The sequence below is a fragment of the Lepus europaeus genome, chromosome 14 (genome assembly GCF_033115175.1).
Source record: "Lepus europaeus isolate LE1 chromosome 14, mLepTim1.pri, whole genome shotgun sequence".
NCBI classification, from domain to species: domain Eukaryota; kingdom Metazoa; phylum Chordata; class Mammalia; order Lagomorpha; family Leporidae; genus Lepus; species Lepus europaeus.
The window spans coordinates 38,753,284-38,772,728 of NC_084840.1; the positions used below are offsets into that span (position 1 = coordinate 38,753,284).

The following is a 19,445-nucleotide window of genomic DNA, read 5'->3' on the forward strand; positions in this document are numbered from 1 at the left end:
AGCAATCTCTGCTTGTTACAGATAGACGCACAGGTCCAGAAAGTGAGCCAAAGGTCTCAACGGTTGCCAAGCGACCTCCTGGTGCACTTTCCCTCACTTCCTGCCGGCTGGCTTGGCTCAGGTGACTGTATTGCCTTGGACTTCTCAGCCTTCAAAACTGAGAAATGAACTTCTGTTATTTGTAAGCTACTTAGTTTGTGGTGTCCTGTTATAGCAGCATGAATGGACCAAGACAAGTGGCCAGGCAGACAACAACATAAACTGATAGAGTTCAAGCCTGTTTATCAGTGTTCACGGACCACATGCAGGTTCCTGCTGTGTGGACCACGTCAGTTGCCAGGGAAGTTTTGCAGCCATGAGTCTCTCCTCCAGGAGTTCCGGTTCCCTGTCATCAAACCCCAGTGCCAGGCCCTTAAGTTTTTAAGCTAAGTCCTACATCTGGATTCTTCTATTAAAATGCCCACGTCCACAAGGCTAGCAACTGATTCAGACTTAAAGCACTGTAGCAGCCAACTCTTGCAAGTCAAGTAAAAGACATTGGTAGGCAGGCTTTATCCTATGATACACACACACTACGCCCTCCCCAGTGCGTAATGTCTTCTCTACATTTTTATGGGACATTGTACGTAATAGTGGCCAACATTTATTAAAAGCTCACTTCGAGCCAGGCAGAGCCTTTGCTAAGTTATTTACGTGTAATTGTGAATCCAGTCTTCTCAACAGTCTAAGGGGTGGATACTGGGATTATTACCCTTATATAAAAGAGGAAGCACAAGTTAAGTAAGCTACTCAAGGTCACTGAGTTGGTAAATAAGCCCCAGCCCTGGCAGCCTCTCCCAGGTCTGGTGTTTCTCTGCCATAGTCTTGCCTGCTAGACACAGATGCCTTAGTTTAGACACCGCCACTGCTCATCTTCGGACTTCCTATGGCACTTTGTGTTCCAGGCACTCCTTACATGCGTGTTGAGCTGAATTGATATTATATGTACCAGATGTAATCATACCTTCATTCACTCGCTCAGTAAAGCATTCTGACTTCCCCCGTTTCCCATCCCATGCTGGTAACTGTGGGAGTGACTATGGCCTTTGCCCTCCAGGTGCTCGCAGCCAGTGAGCACAAAACAGTTTTCACTACTAAAGTGAGCTGTGCTCTTCAATAAGAATAATGGCAACATCTTCCTAAATACCAATTATTAGCTCACCAGGTAAAACAGGAGACTGAAAACTGGACTCAGAGCCTCTCTGGTGATCTAACAGTATTTAGCAGAGAAAATCAAAGTATGTGGCGAGAACACAAGGAAAGGTTGATATTAGGGAAGAAATGGTGATCTTTCATCTGGGAAATGACTGGATGGAATGGACCCTAACTGCAATCACACAGCCCAGCAGCTGAGCTGGAAATATTCTCTTTTATCTAAGAGAACAGACTCAGAGAAGAGATTTGAAAGGGTTCAGAAAATATCCCTCTGTGGTAATTCTATGTGTCTCCTTACATACAGAGATGGGATTTAGAAAGACAGGTCTAGATAGGAAGCGTGTGTAAGTCACTCTCCTGTGACAAGCACATTGTAACAAATGTCCATTACAAAGTCCTGTGAGAGATTGATTACAAAGGCAGTGGCCACCATGTGTGTGTGTGTGTGTGTGTGTGTTTTCTTTAAGACTTATCTATCTAAAAGGCAGAGCGAGAGTGAGAGTGAGAGAGAGAGATTCCATTGGGTGGTTCATTCCCCAAATGGCCAAAGCAAGGGGCCAGAAACTACATCCGGGTCTCAGACTGGGTGGCAGAGACCCAAGCAATTGGGCCATCTTCAGTTGCCTTCCCAGGCACATTAGCAGGAAGCTGGATGGCAAGTGGAGCAGCTGGGACTCTGGAACTAACACTCTGATATGGCACCAACAGCTTAACCTGCTGAACTACAACACTGGCTCTTTTGTTTAGGATCTGGATTGCAGTAATGGTTTTGCAAGTATGTGTGTATGTCAAAACTCATCAAATTGTCAGCTTTAGTATTTGCGTGATTACTCATCAGTCAGCCCTCATTAGAGCCAGGAAGAAAAGTTTCCAAGACTCTTGCCATGCAAAGTGTGGTCTGCAGACAGTAGCAGCCGGGTCCTCAGAACGTGTGCTAGAAGGCAGCCGCCCAGCCTCCCTCCACACTGCTGGGTCACAGGGTACACTTTAACAAGTCTTTCAGCTGAATCCCAGCCACACTCAAGTGGGACCTCTTGGTAAAGTGGGTGTCTGGACCTCATCTCCTACACTGCACTGTCAAAAGGAAGGTGTATTCTCTAACCTTTTTGATCCCCAAGAGCAGTTCCCTACAGGACGGCCCTTCCTGGTTCTAGTAGGAAGAGGTTTAGAAGTTTGGTCTGGAAGATGTTTGAATTTTTCAGGAATATTCAACATATTAAATTCCAAAACAATACAAAATGACAATAATGATTAATTTTTATTCTATTTTACCTATCTTCCTACATATATACTACAGGTTTTAATATTTATACTCTCTTTGAAGTACTTCTTTTTTTAAAAAAAGATGAATTATTCATTTGAAAGGCAGTTACAGAGAGACAGAGGCAGAGAGAGAGGTCTTCCATCTGCTGATTCACTCCCCAAATGGCTGCAATGGGTAGAGCTGGGCTGATCTGAAGCCAGGAGCCAAGAGCTTTTTCCAGGTCTCCCACGTGGGTGCAGGTGCCCAAAGACTTGGGTCATCTTCTACGTCTTTCCCAGACCATAGCAGAGAACTGGATCAGAAATGGAGCAGCTGGAACTCAAACCGGTGCCTATATGGGATGCCAGCACTGCAGGTGGTGGCTTTACTGCTATGCCACAGTGCTAGTCCCAAGTAACTACTTTTTTTAATTACAAAAGAAATGTTTATACTGTGGAAAACCTGGAAAGCAGAATCTACAGTTCTATGCAGTAGAGTTGTATATACCCATCTCATCATCACCCTTAACAGCTATTGGTTACTAAAGGTAGGACCCTGAGTCGGGCACAGGGGAGTTTATTTATGACTTTTTCAAGGTTAAGCCTTGGAATATTCATGTGTTTATTATTTGAGCATAGTTTTAAACTATTTAAAGCTAAATCTAAAGATCCAATGTTGTAGTAGAATTCATTTTGGGATTGAGCTTGCTCTCCTTGTAGGTCCCTTTATGCAGGTCCCTTCCAAGGACCACAAAGGGTGCTGGCGGGGTATGCACATGGTCAAATGTTTCTGTGAAGGTTTTCTTTTAAATTCTAATGTTATTAAAACATTTATTTGAAAAGCAAAGAGAGAGAGAGAGAGTGAGAAAGATAGAGGCAGACTGAGAGAGAAATCTGTCTTCAGACTCATTCCTCAAATGCCTGCAGCGGCTGGGACTGGGCCAGGCCACAGCCAGGAGCCAGGAGCTCCATCCCGGTCTCCCTCATGGGTAGTAGGGACCCAACTACCTGAGTCAGCGTCTGCTGGTTCCCAAGGTTCTCATTAGCAAAACGCTGGAATCACGAATGGAGCCAGGACTCCATCCCAAGCACTCTGATACGGGATACAGGCATCCCAAACAACATCTTCACCACCACACGTCAAACGCCTGCCCCTCTAAAAGTTTTAAGAATTAGATATTTCAGAATGCTGTCTCCTTGTTTCTCACTTCCCTTTAGTACTCTTCTCCCCTGCATTAGGAGATATTGGCATGGCCACAGGCATTTTGGAAGATCTAGGGATAAGGGATACTTTTAACTTGGATTTAGTGGCATGCATTTAAGTGGTTTGCAGTTACTTCCGTGAACTGTTAAATTATTGCTCACTGTGGGTGTGGGAATGGCTTTCTGGAATACACTCACTGCCCATTATGCCAATTCAGCCAGCACCATGTCACATCAGTGCAGGTCCAGAGGGCAGGAGCTGTGTAGTGCTTGACACAGGAAATATGTGGGTAGTAGACAAGAACCAAGTTTTGAAAGAAAAGATGATACGCCATAGAAACTCTTTCCAACAGGAAGTGAAAACTTATATGTAGAGGGATTGCTTCTCTCAATGCCTAATCAAATTAGAGTTTCCCACTCATCAGAAATCTACTAAAAATGTCACCTATAGAATTATAAATGCACTATACTTACATTTTATGTGAACCATGCAAACATAATGGTTAGAAGTTTTGTTTACAGGACACAAACTTGTAGTTTTATTACACTGGATCTGTCTGTATGTGAAAATATGTGTTTTATTCATCATAATGAATCAGATTGTTTGAATGTAGCAGATAACTCTTGTTCTGCAAATACTCTCAGACCACAGTAAAAATCATACATAAGCTGCAGGTATTGTGGCACAATCAGTTAAAGTGTTGTTTGGGACACTTAATCTCATATGGGAGTGCATGGGAGTTTTCCCTCCCTCTGATTCCAATTCAGCTTCCTGATAATGTGGACCCTAGGTGCTACAGGTGATGGCTCAGTACTTGGGTTTCTGCCACCCATGTGGGAGAACTGCGTGGAGTTCCTGGCTCCTGGATTTGGCTTGACCCAACCCCAGGTTTTAGGGGCATCTGGGGAGTGATGAAAAGCAAATCTCTCTCTATCTCCATTTTTCTGTTGCTCTGCTTTTCAAATAAATAAACTTACACACACGCACACAATTGCTAAGTACCCAAACAACTCCAAAATCTTAAAACTCTTATGAATATGAGAGAAGCTTGATAGAGGCTTTCCCAAACTTGACAATTACCCTGAAAATTAAATGGAAACATCAGTTATACTGAAATAAATTTATAAATAATTTTTCATATTTTACTTATTTTTTGAGATAGCATAGTTTTAATTTACATTATAGTCAAAGGCTTAATGGTGCTCCTAAATAGAGTTCAGTAAATAAGTAAAAGATGATAGCCTAGCAGAAAAATAGGCAAGGGCTACAAATAAAATCAAATAAAAAGATGGTCAACTTCACTCATATAAAGTTAGATCATTAGAACTACAGTAGTATATAATTCTTAACAATGTTTGACAAAGATTTAAAACAAAGTTTGAAAAAACACTGAATTTGCAACAAAACTGACACATATCATCATTTAAAAAAATTTTAGCTCCCACATATATATGGGAGAACCAAACAATTGTTTCCTTTTTAAAGATTTACTTATTTATCACTCTGACCTCAGAATCAGCCCCTAAGGCTTCCTGGTCTGGCTGTAAAGCCCATGAGAGCATTTCAGGCATGGAAAGCCAAGACACTGTGGCAAAAAATGTTCTACATGAAGAGTCTCTGTGAGAGAGATCCCAGTGGAAAGAAGTGGCCATCAAAGAAGGATGTACTTTTCTCTGTAGGGAGGAGAGAACTTCCATTTTGCTTATGGCCTTGCCCAAATACTGACAGAGTTTGTGGATTCAAAAGGCTTCCTAGCCTAGGCAGCTCATGTCAAGAGCATCGGGTGGGCTGGCGTCGCGGCTCACGAGGCTAATCCTCTGCCTGAGGTGCCGGCATCCCATGTTCTAGTCCTGTCAGGGCGCCGGATTCTGTCCCGGTTGCTCCTCTTCCAGTCCAGCTCTCTGCTGTGGCCCCAGAGGGCAGTGGAGGATGGCCCAAGTGCTTGGGCCCTACACCCACATGGGAGACCAGGAGGAAGCACCTGGCTCCTGGCTTGGGATTGGCAAAGACCTTTCTCTCTCTCTCTCACTGTCTATAACTCTCTCTCTCACTGTCTGCCTGGCAAAAAAAAGCATCGGGTGGTCACTGATGTCATACATAAGAGTGTTAATTATTAAATTAACAATAGGAGTCACTGTGCACTAACTCTCCATGCAGGTCCTCTGTCCTCAGTGAGTTGTATCATGAAAATTGACTGTAACACTAGTTCTGCTTGGTGTGTGTGTGTGTGTGTGCGTGCAAACTGTTGAAACCTTTACTTAGTATAGAGTTGGTCTTCTGTGTACAAAATTAATTGAAAATGAATCCTAATGGAGAATGGGACTGGGAATGCGAGAGGGAGGAGGAGGTGGGATTGGGGGTGGGAGGGTTTGAATGGTGGGAAGAATAACTATATTCCTAAAATTGCACTTATGAAATTTGTATTCTTTAAAGAATAAATTTTAAAAAAGATTTACTTATTTATTTGAAAGGCAGAGATATAGAGAAAGAGAGAGAGAGAGAGAATCTTCCATCCATCTGCTGGTTCACTCCCCAAATGGCCACAACAGCTTGGGCTGGGTCAGGCTGAAGCCAGGAGCTGGGAGCTTCTTCTGGGTCTCCCACGTAGGTACAGGGGTGTAGGTGAGCCTGTCCCTGGCTGGGACACTGCCAGGGAGGTTAACCTGACTGTTGGTAGGCGGCAGCATCCCCAGGCACATTTCCCCTACCCCTGCCTTCCGTTGAAGAGCCTTGTAATTGCCAATCAGGTAAACTGCTCTCGGGTGTGGCCCAAGCCCATCAGGAAGGCTACTTAGGCCACGTGACCTTCAAGCTGTTTGGAGAAGTGTAGCGGCACCAATATCAGCTTTATCCTATAGAATTAATGTTGCTCCCGAATTAGCTACACCCTCTCTGCCTGCCCTTTAAAAGCTTACGCTTGATAGTTAATAAATGAACATGTTCACCGAAACCTATCTCTGGTGCTTCTCACCGAAGAACCCCGTCACCTCACCATCCCGGCAGTGTGGACCTCGCAGGACAAGTCCACACAGGGGCCCAAACACTTGGGCCATTTTCTGCTACTTTCCCAGGCACATCAGCAGAGAGCTGTATGGGGAGTAGAGCAGCCAGGACTCCAACTGAGGCCCATGTGGGATGCCGGCACTGCAGGCAGAGGCTTAACTATGCCACAGTACCGGCCCCCAAACAATTATTAATAAAAAACAAATTTAATGAACCATACCAGAGAAAAGGTTGATTTAATTTCTTTATAGAAAATATTACAAAATAATTGTCATAGGAAAAGTGATGAAAAGCACATAGTCAACAACAAATTATCGTAAAGGCTGCCTGAAAATCTAACGCACAGCAGAGTGAATATGAGTAATGGCATCTTCAGTTTGTTTCTGGGCCCTGGGATACCCTGTAGAAGCTTATCAGGCAATTAACAAAAAGCATGACAGCAGGCAGGTGTTGGAGCTAGTGGTTAAGACGCAGCTTGGGAGCTCCCTCCCAGATTGGGAGTGCTGGGGTTCAAGTCCCGGCTGTGCTCCCAATTCCAGCTTTCTGTTAAGGCAGACCCTGGGAGCAGCAAGGATGGGTCAAGTGACTGGGCTCCTGCCCTCCACGTGGGAGCCCTGGACTGAGTTTTCAGGCCCCCCTCCCCCACCCCGTTTCCACTTTGGCCCACTCCTAGTCTTTGCTGGTTATCTGCAGAATGAACCAGAGAGATGGGAGCTCCCTTTGTCTTTCTGGCTCTCAAATTTAAAAAAAAAAAACAACCAAACGAAAAGGTTGTCTGTGATGTTTGTGCTTTGTTACGTTTAAAAAAATGTTATGATTTCCTTCTCATTCTAAGTATGCTTTTTTTTTTTTTTTCCTAATAAGAGTCCCACAAACTCCATGAGCTTCAGTTCCTGCATAACCAGGCTCTGCCTCCGTCTGCCAGAACCTCAGAAAATCCAGAGTCGTAAGCCGCAGTTTCCATTTAAAGAAAAAAAATGTCATTTGCCTCGCATTTCCTCCAAGTTGCTGTGGTGGGCAAAGGAGCTCTGCCCGACACACAACTTCTCCCGGAAAGGTGAGGAATCGGTCCGGACCGGTAGAGCGCCCGCTCACTCGCCTCCGTAGCGACCAGCTGACCCCGCCTCTGCGGGACCCCGGGAGCCACGGAGTAGCCGCGGGAACGGGGGTGGCCCGGGCGGGGGGCACCACGGCACAGCACCCGCCCACCGCGGGGGAACTGGGGTCCCAGAAGATGCGGCGACGGTGGGGGAAGCGGTCCTGCACCAGCGACAGCGTGGGGGCGTGGCAGGTGGTCGCGGAGGGGGTGTGGCTGATGTTTCCGAGGGGGCGGGGCACCAGGCTTCAGCCCCTCTCCGAGAGCCCTCGAGCCTCCTCAGTAGCGGAAGTTCCGGTGTCGGTAAGTGAAGGTCAGAGGTCAGCAGGAAGTCGATACGTGGCCGCCGCCTGTCCCCGCGGAGGAGGCGCAGCAGCCGGAGATGGCGGCGGTGCTGAACGCCGAGCGACTTGAGGTGTCCGTCGACGGCCTCACGCTAAGCCCAGACCCGGAGGAGCGGCCCGGCGCGGAGGGCGCTCCGCTGCTGCCGCCGCCGCTGCCGCCGCCCTCGCCTCCTGGGTCCGGCCGGGTCCCGGGCGCCGCGGGAGAGCCGCTGGAGCCCGGAGAGGCGGCGGCTGGGGGCGCGGCGGAGGAGGCGCGGCGGCTGGAGCAGCGCTGGGGCTTCGGCCTGGAAGAGCTGTACGGCTTGGCGCTGCGCTTCTTCAAAGGTGAGCCGGCCGGCCCCACCCGCGGCGCCCCTGCCCGGCCCCGGCGCCCGGGCTCAGGTCCCTAGCTGACTGCACCGGTTCCGCCCTCACCCAGCCGTGCTAGGCCGCGATGACCTGAGCAGGACTCCGTCCTTGGGGGTACCCGAAGTTTGGCACTGCAAGCCTGGCCACTAGGTCACACCCTTGAGGGGCCTGGCACCTTGGGTTAGCAGTCCGAGTCCTGCCTTGCCGAGGTTTCTAGGACGTTTTGATCAATTGAGCTTCTCTGGTTTCCAGTGGCCAGGGTGGAAGAATGAGCCTGTCCCCAGAGGAGCCCATTCTGAGGTTGCTGGTTTTTTTTTGTTTTTTGTTTTTTTTTTTTAAACCGACACTTTCCTTTTCCAGTTTCCCATGGTTGCTACATCTGACTCCACTGATTTTTTTATAAGTGGAGGAAATCCTTCCATGGGTCCTATACCTGCCTTTCTGGTCGCTGTGGGGAACTGTGAATCCGGGCAAGACCTGATCACCTGTCAGTATTGATGTGGCAGTAGAGGAAGTGAGGTGTTCAGCTCATTTACACCCTCCGGCTTGTCAGACTCCGAAGATCAGATGTGTCCACCACGTTCTAGTAACTTCTCTCCTCCATGGTTGAAGTTTTACCTTGTTGGCATCGCGTAAGAGTGAATTCTCAGAGGAAGGCCTGAAAGAACCCTCCGTGCTTTGCGCATAATTAATTGTTCGGTGTCTCTTGTCTTGGAGCAAGATTGTGGTGTGTTTTCTTTTTTTTTTTTCTTTTTTTTTTTTTTAATTTTTGACAGGCAGAGTGGACAGTGAGAGAGACAGAGAGAAAGGTCTTCCTTTGCCGTTGGTTCACCCTCCAATGGCCGCCGCGGTAGCGCGCTGCGGCCGGCGCACCGCGCTGATCCGATGGCAGGAGCCAGGTGCTTCTCCTGGTCTCCCATGGGGTGCAGAGCCCAGACACTTGGGCCATCCTCCACTGCACTCCCTGGCCACAGCAGAGAGCTGGCCTGGAAGAGGGGCAACCGGGACAGGATCGGTGCCCCGACCGGGACTAGAACCCGGTGTGCCGGCGCCACAAGGCGGAGGATTAGCCTGTTGAGCCACGGCGCCGGCCTGTGGTGTGTTTTAATTGGATGATTCACTTGGTCAAATGGTGGAGAGACCAGTCACATGCTTTTTGTCAATGGGAAAGACTGATGAGAGTTCTGTTCGCTTGATTCTAAAAGATATCTGGGTGTTGGTGGAAGGGCAGGGAGAGACGTCTGCAAAGGAAACTTTAAAAGTGGTTGCTAGGTTCCACCTACATTCCAGAACAGCATGTTTATGACACTCTCCCCAGAGGGAGTACCTTTTGGAGTCCACATTTTATTAGCTGAAGTTGAGTAGCTCAGTGTAATGGTACATGCTAAAGTTACTTGTTTTCTTTCAGAATAACTGTGCAAACTGAAAAGTTTCCATAACATTTGAACATTCTACATCCATTCCCTTTTTCATTAAAAAAGTGCATCCTTTAAGTGTTCATTGTCATTCCACATAAATTCAGCCCTCTGTGTATTAGCTAGTTTGGGAAATTGGTAATGGCTAAGGGGTTTTGAATCACTTGACCCTTAGTTTACTGGCTGGAATTTAGAGCTTGTTGTAGTAATGATCTTATATTACCACTTATATAAAAATGTAGCAGTTTCTGGACAATTCCTCTAGCAATGTTATACCTTAAATTTTTATTTCTGGAACTTAATTTCTCAAGGTTAAATTATGTTGTAGAACGGAGTAATAGTAGAAAGATACCAACTTACATTCTTAGCTATTGTCAGATAAAAAAAAATAGGTAATTTCATCTTCTAACCTTATTTGAAAATAGTAGTACTATATTCTTTGAAAGACTAAGAGATTGTATAATATGCAGTAAGCTTAATGTTGTTTTGGGAATCAGGACGCTCAATTCTAGTTACCATGTTAACTCCTGGACAATTAACTTTTCCCTACTTGTTTCACATGTACACTTTGAGAGCTGGGTTCAAAGAAATTTGATGTTGCAGATTTTGGGTTAACCCAGGAGATTATTTGAACACATTTGTGTTCATTATTTGCATCATCTAATGAGAGGCAGGAATCCTAGGGGAACCTATAATTTGGGGGCCTAGTTACCAGTAAGCTTAGAGAAAAAAGCTACATTGATAGGTGTGGTACGCTGAGTTCCTAAATTCAGCACTCAGAGCAATATCCAGTTGGTTAAAAAGGAGAGAGAGCTGTTTGGCAATTAAAAGCTACCTTTCTGCATGGGTCATTACATCAGATAGCAGTGAAGAGACTGCTAGCTTATGAGATGCTAATTGAGAAAACAAAAAAGAGGAAGCATGTAAAGGCAGTAATTGTGGAAAGCAGAGTGAGCCAAGTAATGTGGCCTTTGTTTTAGTGTGAATTCTTCTAGCAGAATACCTAGCATTCTTATCAGCCCTACTAGGGCTTCTAATCACTATTTTAGGGTTTTGTGCCAGTATCTCAAGAATTAGAAAAAAGGTTACATTTTATCTTCCACTATGGAATAAATAAGAATTTTGAAAGTATGAATATCTTTTTTTTTTTTTTCTTTCCAAAAATAGCTTGGATTGAGAACCGGGAGTCCTGTTTTGTGTTCCTTATTTGACAGTGATGGTCGTGGGCCAGTGACTGAACCCATTATGTCAGCTACCTACCCTCTTAATTTTGTGCAAGTTAAAGAATAGGTGAAAATACAGGGAATACTTCCAAAAGTTCATGGAATTATAGAAGTAAAAGTTAAGTTTATTTTGTTGGGAGAAGTTTTGAAATCCATGCATAGGTTTTTCATATGCATAGATTTTTTTGAGGGCCACTCATATGGATAGATTTTTTTTTGCACACAAAATAAACTTATTTTTTAATTTCTTTTTTTACATACCTTTTGAAGTGCCCATATGGGGAAATGTAAGTTAGTGTTTTACCTTCTAAACTTTAGAGATTATTGAATTCTTGTTATGGAACAAACTTTATATTGGGTTACCACTGTAAATGAATTTCCTGTTGCTGTTAAGGAACTTAGGTCCAGAGGAGGAGTTAAAGGCTCAGTGATAACTGCGATACAGTGCGGAGGCATTGAGGGAGTGGGGGAGAACATGGCATTCCACAGAAGGGGAAGGCGTGTATGTCAGCAGATAGGTGGTAGTTTGATGGAGAGTGGTGGAAAGGTAAGTTGGGTTCAGATCGGAAGAACTTGAATGTCATTGTAAATAGTTTGGCTTTTTGGTCAGGAGATGGTAAGGAACCTTTGAAGACTTTTTTTTTTTAAGATTTATTCATTTATTTATTTGAAATAATTACACAGAGAAGGAGAGGCAGAGAGAGAGGTCTTCCATCCGCTGTTTCACTTCCCAATTGGATGCAATGGCTGGAGCTGCACTGAAGCCGAGAACTTCCTCCAGGTCTCCCACATGGGTGCAGAGGCCCAAGGACTTGGGCCATCTTCTACTGCTTTCCCAGGCCGTGGCAGAGAGCTGGAGTGGCAGAGAGCTGGATCGGAAGTGGAGCAGCCAGGACTCAAACCGGCACCCATATGGGATGCCAGTGCTTCAGGTGGCGGCTTCACCCACTAACGCCACAGAGCTGGCCCCTGAAGACTTTTAAAGGGGGGAACAAAGTGCCCAGTTCTATTTTAGCAAGATTAAAGTGGATATTCTTATCTGCTTGGGTTAGGGGCCCAAAGGAACTCAAATGGGTTCAATGTATTATATAGCCTTTAACTTCTTGGATGGTTCACCTGGGAATTTTTATTTTGGTTTGTAGAGTTCTTTGGATAGATTTTTCCTTCTCTAATACCTTATTGCCTCATTAAATTAAGCTGGTAAATTGTTTGCATCAAATTTTTAAAAAATTATTTGAAAGGCAGAGTTAGAGATATGTCTTCCATCCGCTGGTTCACTTCTCAAATGGCCACAATGATAGGAACCTGGAGCTGCATCTGGGTCTCCCATGTGGGTGGTGTGGGCCCAACTACTTGGACTTTCTTCTGCTTTCTCAGGTGCATTAGCAGGGAGATAGATGAGAAGTTGAGCAGCCAGGACTTGAACTGGCACTCAAATGGGATGCTGGCATTGCAGATGGCAGCTTGATTTGCTGTACCACAGCACAAATGAAATTCCAGATAAATGATTGCTAGTAGTCACAAAGCAGATATTCACAGAATGTCAGGTACTCTCTGAAGGCTGTCTACATGCTATTTTGTTTATTCCCACAAGCCTTCTAGAGGCTGTTATCCCCATTTCTTATTTGGTGAACCTGCCCCAAGCCAGTCAGTTATTATTTGTAAGAGGCGGGGTTAGTTCTCAGGACTGTAAGTTCCAAAGACTGCTTTTCCCATTACAGGAGATGAAAAGTGAATAGAAAACCCTGCTTTCTAGTCGTCTTCAGAAGAAAATATTCAAATTCACCTATTCAACTCTCTTACTATATTTGAGAGTTTCTTTAATATATTTGCTTGAAAATATTAAGGGCTAATGGAAAGCTCAAAGCTCTTTTTCTTTACTTTTTTTTTTTTTTTTTTAAGATTTTATTTATTTTATTTGAGAGGTAGAGTTACAGAGAGGGAGAGACAGAAAGGTCCTCCTGTTGGTTCACTTCCCAAATGGCTGCAATGGCCGGAGCTGTGCCAATCTGAAGCCAGGAGCCAGGCGCTTCTTTTCGGTCTCCCACGTGGGTGCAGGGGCCCAAGGACTTAGGCCATCTTCTACTGCTCTCCCAGGCCATAGCAGAGAGCTGGATTGGAAGTGGAGCAGTCGGGACTAGAACTGGCGCCCGTATGGGATGCTGGCACCGCAGGCAGAGGACAAACCTATTGCAGGCTCCAAAGCTGTTTTGATCAGTGTGATCACTTTATGGGAAGTTCCAGATATCTGTAAAAATAAAGTGTGAGAGAACTATCTACTCTGAATTCCTACACAACATTGCTATCAGATTTGAAACTTTGAATGCCATGAGAATCCCCTCCAAAGGACTGAGGTAAATGTGTTCATCAAAAATATTGGTAAGTCCTATTGTTGCTAAGTCTCAGTCGTACTAATACAGTAGGGGGGCTTACATTTAACTGATGTAGTGATTTTTTTTTTTAATGCTAAAAATGGATGGAAAAATTCTCTTAATTTCAGTTTTATTTTTAACTTTATTATGGAGAATTTCAGACATAATTCAAAACAGTAGGACATTAAAACACCATATATCCACTACTCAGCCAGACCTGCCTTATCTATTTCCCAAGTCATCTTGTATATATTTTCATTTTGTATCTCTAAAAGATGAAGACTCCTTCTTTTTTTTTTTTAAAAGATTTATTTATTTATTTATTTGAAAGAGTTACATAGAGAAGGAGAGGCAAAGAGAAAGAGGCTTCCATCCACTGGTTCATTCCCCAGTTGGCTGCAATGGCTGGGGCTGTGCTGATCCAAAGCCAGGAGCCAGAAGCTTCTTCTGGGTCCCCATGCGGGTGCAGGGGCCCAAGGACTTGGGCTATTTTGTACTGCTTTTCCAGGCCATAGCAGAGAGCTGGGTCAGAAGTGGAGCAGCCGGGACTTGAACCGGCGCCCATATGGGATGCCGGCACTGCAGGCGGCGGCTTTACCTGACTGGCCATAGCACTGACTCCTTTTTTTTAGTGATGATAGTGTTATCATATGTGGAAAAGTTAAAAATTTATAATTTTTAAATATTAGATCTCCATTCAAGTGAATAGATTTCCAGTGTCATAAATATTACAGTTTTTAAAATAGTTTAAACCTCCACATAAAGCCTATACAAGTAGTTGATATATTCCCTCCCCCGCTTTGTATTCTGCTTGTGAAAGAAATCGAGTGTTTGGTTTGAGGGATTTGTCTTATATACACGTATGACTTAAAATATTTCTTTAATCTTTATATTTCTTGAAGTTGGATCTAGAGATTTAATCAGATTTAAGTGCTTTTGTTTTTTTTTAAAGACTATTTCATATTGCATACTTTCTTCCATGAGGCAGATAATACTGGTTTGTTTCTCTTTTTTTGGTGATGGTAGGTCTATTGATAATCAGTGGATCAGTTAAGGCAGAGTGATTGAGAGAGGCAGAGACAGAGAGTGAGAGATCTTCATGCACTGGTTCACACCACAAATGGCTGCATCATCGAGGGCTGGGCCCCGCTGAAGCCAGGAGCCAGGAACTCCATCCTGGGGTCCCATATTTGTAGCAGGAACCCAACTACTTAGGACATCATCCATTGCCTTCCCAGGTGCATTCCCATGGGAAGCTGGACTGGGAGCAGAGTAGCTGGGACTCAAACTGGCATTCCAATATGGGATGCCAGTGTCCCAAGCAGTGGCTTACCCTGCTGTGCCACAACACAGGCCCCATGTTAAAGATTTTTAAATGATGATGATCTAGTTGTTTTTTGCTAGAATACTTTCCTTCAAATTCCATTTGGTTTGGGAAAGAGTCCAAATAGGAAAGATAAATGCATCTTGCCCTTTACTTACTGGTTTTTAAAATGAGTTGTTTTCCTAACAACCTCAAAAGGTTATGATTTGTTATTAATGTCACTAAATTTTAGTATTTTTTAAATATATGAATTGTACCATTTTCAAATGATTCCTGTCTTCCTTTGACCTCTTAGTCTTTCTTAGCTTCCTTGTTTTCTGAAATGTAAGATGTTCCTCGTTCATCTTACACACTTCCTGCCTCAGCAGGAACCAGCCATTTCTCGAGGGAGACATGGGTCATTTTAGTGGAAAATTGCATTTGAAAACCATAATCTGAGTGATTGGAGTGGGTGCTTGCTAACTGGATTAATCAAAACTTCTAGGCCTTGTCAGTAGACAGGTACTGGGGATGGGAGGGAGGGGTTTTGAGGATATGCTGTGTAAAAGAAAGCTGTGAGGGCTGGTGTTGTGGCACATCCATTTGAGCCACAGCTTGTGGCACCAGCAACCCATATGGGTACTGGTTCTAGCCCTCGTCCACTTCGGATCTAGCTCCTTGCTAAGAAGGAGAAGACAGCAGAGGATGGTCTGAGTTCTTGGGCCCCTGCAACCTATGTGGGAGGTCTAGATGGAGTCCCAGGCTCCTGTCTTTCACCTGTCCCAGCCCTGGCCATTGCAGCCATTTGGGGAGTGAACCAGTTGTTGTAAGATCTCACTCTCTCTTTGTTTTTCTCTTTCTCTTTCTCTCTCTCTCTGTAAATCCTTTCAAACACAAGCACACACATATTAAGGAAGCTATGGTTGGATTTGGGAAAACTGAAGTCTTGGAATCTGTTTCTCCGTGGGATAGTTAATACATTTCCGGTAATATTTCTATTGATTATGTCCAGTTATATTGCTAATAGCTCAGTGTTATGTACTCAAAGAGAATTACATTAATGATGAAAATGACAGCTGAAATGGTTCTGTTTCCTGTTGTCTTCTTTAACCATAGGCATTTGCAAGAACTTTTATAAATGGCTTCAGAAATGTTTTAAAATACTGTACAGCTGTCATTCATTGGTAATTTATATACAATTAGTGTGTGCCTGCTTGTACTTAAGCGGTCTAGCTTCAGATAATTTCAAGTTTATTACTATGAAACATCTGAAATTTCGAGTTTATTTTTCCCTTTCTTCTTTACTGTCTTTCCCTATAGAAACAAGTAGGTAATTGTGTAGGTGGATATATTGACCTACGAGACAATAAGAGAAAAACATGTATAGCCACCAACTTCATATTAAATTTAAGCTGAACTGGGGCTGGCACTGTGGCGCAGCGGGTTAAAGCCCTAGCCTGAAGCGCCAGCATCCCATATGGGCGCTGGCTCTAGTCCCAGCTGCTCCACTTCTGATCCAGCTCTCTGCTATGGCCTGGGAAAGCAGTAGAAGATGGCCCAAGTTCTTGGGTTCCTGTACCCACGTGGGAGACCTGGAAGAAGCTCCTGGCTCCTGACTTTGGATCGGCTTAGCTTTGGTCATTGCAGCCTCCTGGGGAGTGAACTAGTGGATTGAAGACCTCTCTCTCTCTACGTCTCTACATCTCTCTCTCTGTCTCTACATCTCTCTGTAACTGTCTTTCAAATAAATAAAAAATGAATATTAAAAAAATTAAACTGAACTGAAATTTTTCTTTTGACTCAGTTCTTTGGACTCAGGGGTGTGTGTGTGTGTGTGTGTGTGTGTGTTTCATGTAAATGATTTTGCATACTCCTGAGGCCTCCCTTTATCACATATGCAGAAAAGTACACAAATCTTAAGTGTATATAGCTTGATGAATTTTCACAAAGTGAGCATGTAGCCAACACCCAGAATGAGATGTTTATTTTTTCATTTTAACTAAACTGAGAGCTACTATGACTCAGTATTTAGGAAGGTGTGCTCTGGGTTATTTGTCTCTGCTTCTTAATTCTTTAAGCTCTTTGTGCCTTCCTTTACTCAAAGGATTGTAAGAGTTATAAGAAGTTACATATAAACTCTTAGCAGAATATCTAGCCATTGATATTATCTGGCTGCATATGTTGTTGAAAAGGAGAGATTACTAAGGATTAAGTGTGGGATGTGTTTGTATTAATAGGAGTGAAAAAGTCTTAAAATTTACTGAGTACTGGGGCCAGTATTGTGACACAGCAAGTTAAGCTTCTGCCTGCAATGCCAGCATCCCATATGAGTGCTGGTTTAAGTCCTAGCTGCTCCACTTCCCATCCAGCTCCTTGCTAATGCACCCGAGAAAGCAGCAGCAGCAGATGGCCCAAATACTTGGGCCCCTGCTGCCCATGTAGGAGATCTGGATGGAGTTCCATAACCCTGGCTTTGGCCTGACCCAGTACTAGCCTTTGCAGTCCTTTAGGGAGTGAACTAGCAGATGGGAGATAGCTGTTTCTCTTTCTGTCTCCCCTTCTCTCAAACTCTGCCTTTCAAAAAAGTAAATATTTTTTTAAAAAATTTACCAAATACTTAGTACATGCTAGACAATTCCAAAGTGTTTCATAAATTGATTGAGGAATACTGCATTGTATTATCCTTTCTTTTTTCTTTTTTTTTTTTCCATCCACTGGTTCACTCTTCCAAATGGCCAGAACTGCCGGAACTGAGTTGATCCAAAGCCAGGAGCCAGGAGCTTCTTCCAAGTCTCCAACTTTGGTGCCCAAGCACTTTGGCCATCTTCTGCTTTCCCAGGCCATTAGCAGAGAGCTGTATCAGAAGAGGAGCAGCTAGAACAGAAACCAGCACCTGTATAGGATGCTTGTGCCGCAGGCAGATGCTTAGCCTACTGTGCCTCTATCCTTTTTCATTAGTATCTTATTAGTATTAGAATTTGTTGGGGGCTGGTGCTATGACGCAGTGGATTAACGCCCTGCCCTGAAGCGCCGGCATCCCATATGGGCGCCAGTTCTAGTCCCGGCTGCTCCTCTTCTGATCCTGCTCTCTGCTATGGCCTGGGAAAGCAGTAGAAGATGGCCCAAGTCCAACTCCCACCCGTGTGGGAGACCCCGAGGAAGCTCCTGGCTCCTGGCTTCAGATCGGCGCAGCTCTGGCCATTGAGGCCAGCTGGGGAGTTAGCCATCAGATGGAAGACCTCTCTCTGCCTCTCCTCTCTCTCTGTAACTCTGACTTTCAAATAAATAAATAAATCTTTAAAAAAAAAAAAAGAATTTGTTGGGGTTGGCTCTGTAGGTGCTGTGGCATAGTGGGTTAAGCTGCTGCCTGCTGCATGGCCAGCATCCCATATGGGCATCAGTTTGAGCCCTGGTTGCTTCTCTTCCCATCTAGCTCCTTGCTAATGCACCTGGGAAAGCAGCAGAGGATGGCCTAAATGCTTGGGTCCCTGTCACCTATGTGGGAAACCCAAAAGATGCCTCTAGCTCCTGGCTTCAGACTGTCCCAGTCCCAGTCATTGCAGCCGTTTGGGGAGTGAACTAGCAGATATAAGATCTCTCTTTGTCTCTTCCATGACTCTGCCTGCCTGCCTGCCTGCCTTCCTTTCTTTCTTTCTTTTTTTTTTTTTTTTAATACAAAAGATTTATTTATTTATTTGCAAGTCAGAGTTACACAGAGAGAGGAGAAGCAGAGAGAGAGAGAGGTCTTCCATCCGATGGTCCCCTCCCCAATTGGCCGCATCGGCCAGAGCTGCGCTGATCTGAAGCCAGGAGCTTCCTCCGGGTTTCCCACGTGGGTGCAGGGGCCCAAAGACTTGGGCCATCTTCTTACTGCTTTCCCAGGCCATAGCAGAGAGCTGAATAGGAAGAGGAGCAGCCGGGACTAGAACCGGCGCCCATATGAGATACCAGCACTTTAGGCCAGGGCGGTAACCCACTGTGCCACAGCGCCGCCCTTGATTCTGCCTTGTCAAAAAAAAAAAAAATTGTCAATCAGATTTTTTCCTCCAATCCATCATGGGGGAGATATACTTTTAATTTTAGTATTTCTAAGAGATGGATCTTGTTAAGAGTGTACTTTCTGTGAGGCAACAGTGGCATTACGGCCTTGAAAGGAAACAGATTTAATCCTGATCCTGGGCTTCTGCTCTGATAGAAACATGGTACATAGAATGAGGGAAGAGGTCCTGCTCTCTTCACAGATCAGACCAGTCCTGTATACAGCTTTCAGTTTGAGGCATTATATGAGTTAAGGTAAAAATGGAGCTTATTTGTAAGAGAGCAACTTGAATCAAGTGGGAATGAAATAATTTTAATAATGACAGCTGTTTTCTCAGTGTCTATTTTCTGGCCCACTCCTGGCAGTTGCAGCCATTTTGGGGAGTGAACCAGTGGGTGGAAGATCTGTCTCTTCATCTATGTAACTCTGCCTTTCAAATAAATAAATCTTAATAAAGAAAAGGAAAAAAAAAAAAAAAACACTGAGGTTCAGAAAAGTGAAATGACTTGTCCCAAGTAAATAGTGGAGTTATAAATTTAGGTGTTTGTGAGATATGATTGAATTAGCTGGGTGTTTGGCCTGCAAAATTGAGAACCCAGGACAAATATGATGAGTATTTTGTGACTGTTTTGAAGTCTGATCTGTTAAATGTGTTTTATCTG

General features: G+C 44.4%; 1 protein-coding gene across 1 annotated transcript in view; it reads left to right on the plus strand.

Moving 5' to 3' along the window:
• The first annotated feature begins 8,072 nt into the window (after window positions 1-8,072).
• ACBD3 (acyl-CoA binding domain containing 3) overlaps window positions 8,073-19,445 on the plus strand; it is a 52,197-nt gene continuing 40,824 nt past the window's right edge. The window contains exon 1 of the mRNA XM_062210467.1: window positions 8,073-8,407. Within this exon, the coding sequence (XP_062066451.1) occupies window positions 8,122-8,407 (286 nt within the window). The 5' untranslated portion in view covers window positions 8,073-8,121. The remainder of the gene's footprint in view (window positions 8,408-19,445) is intronic.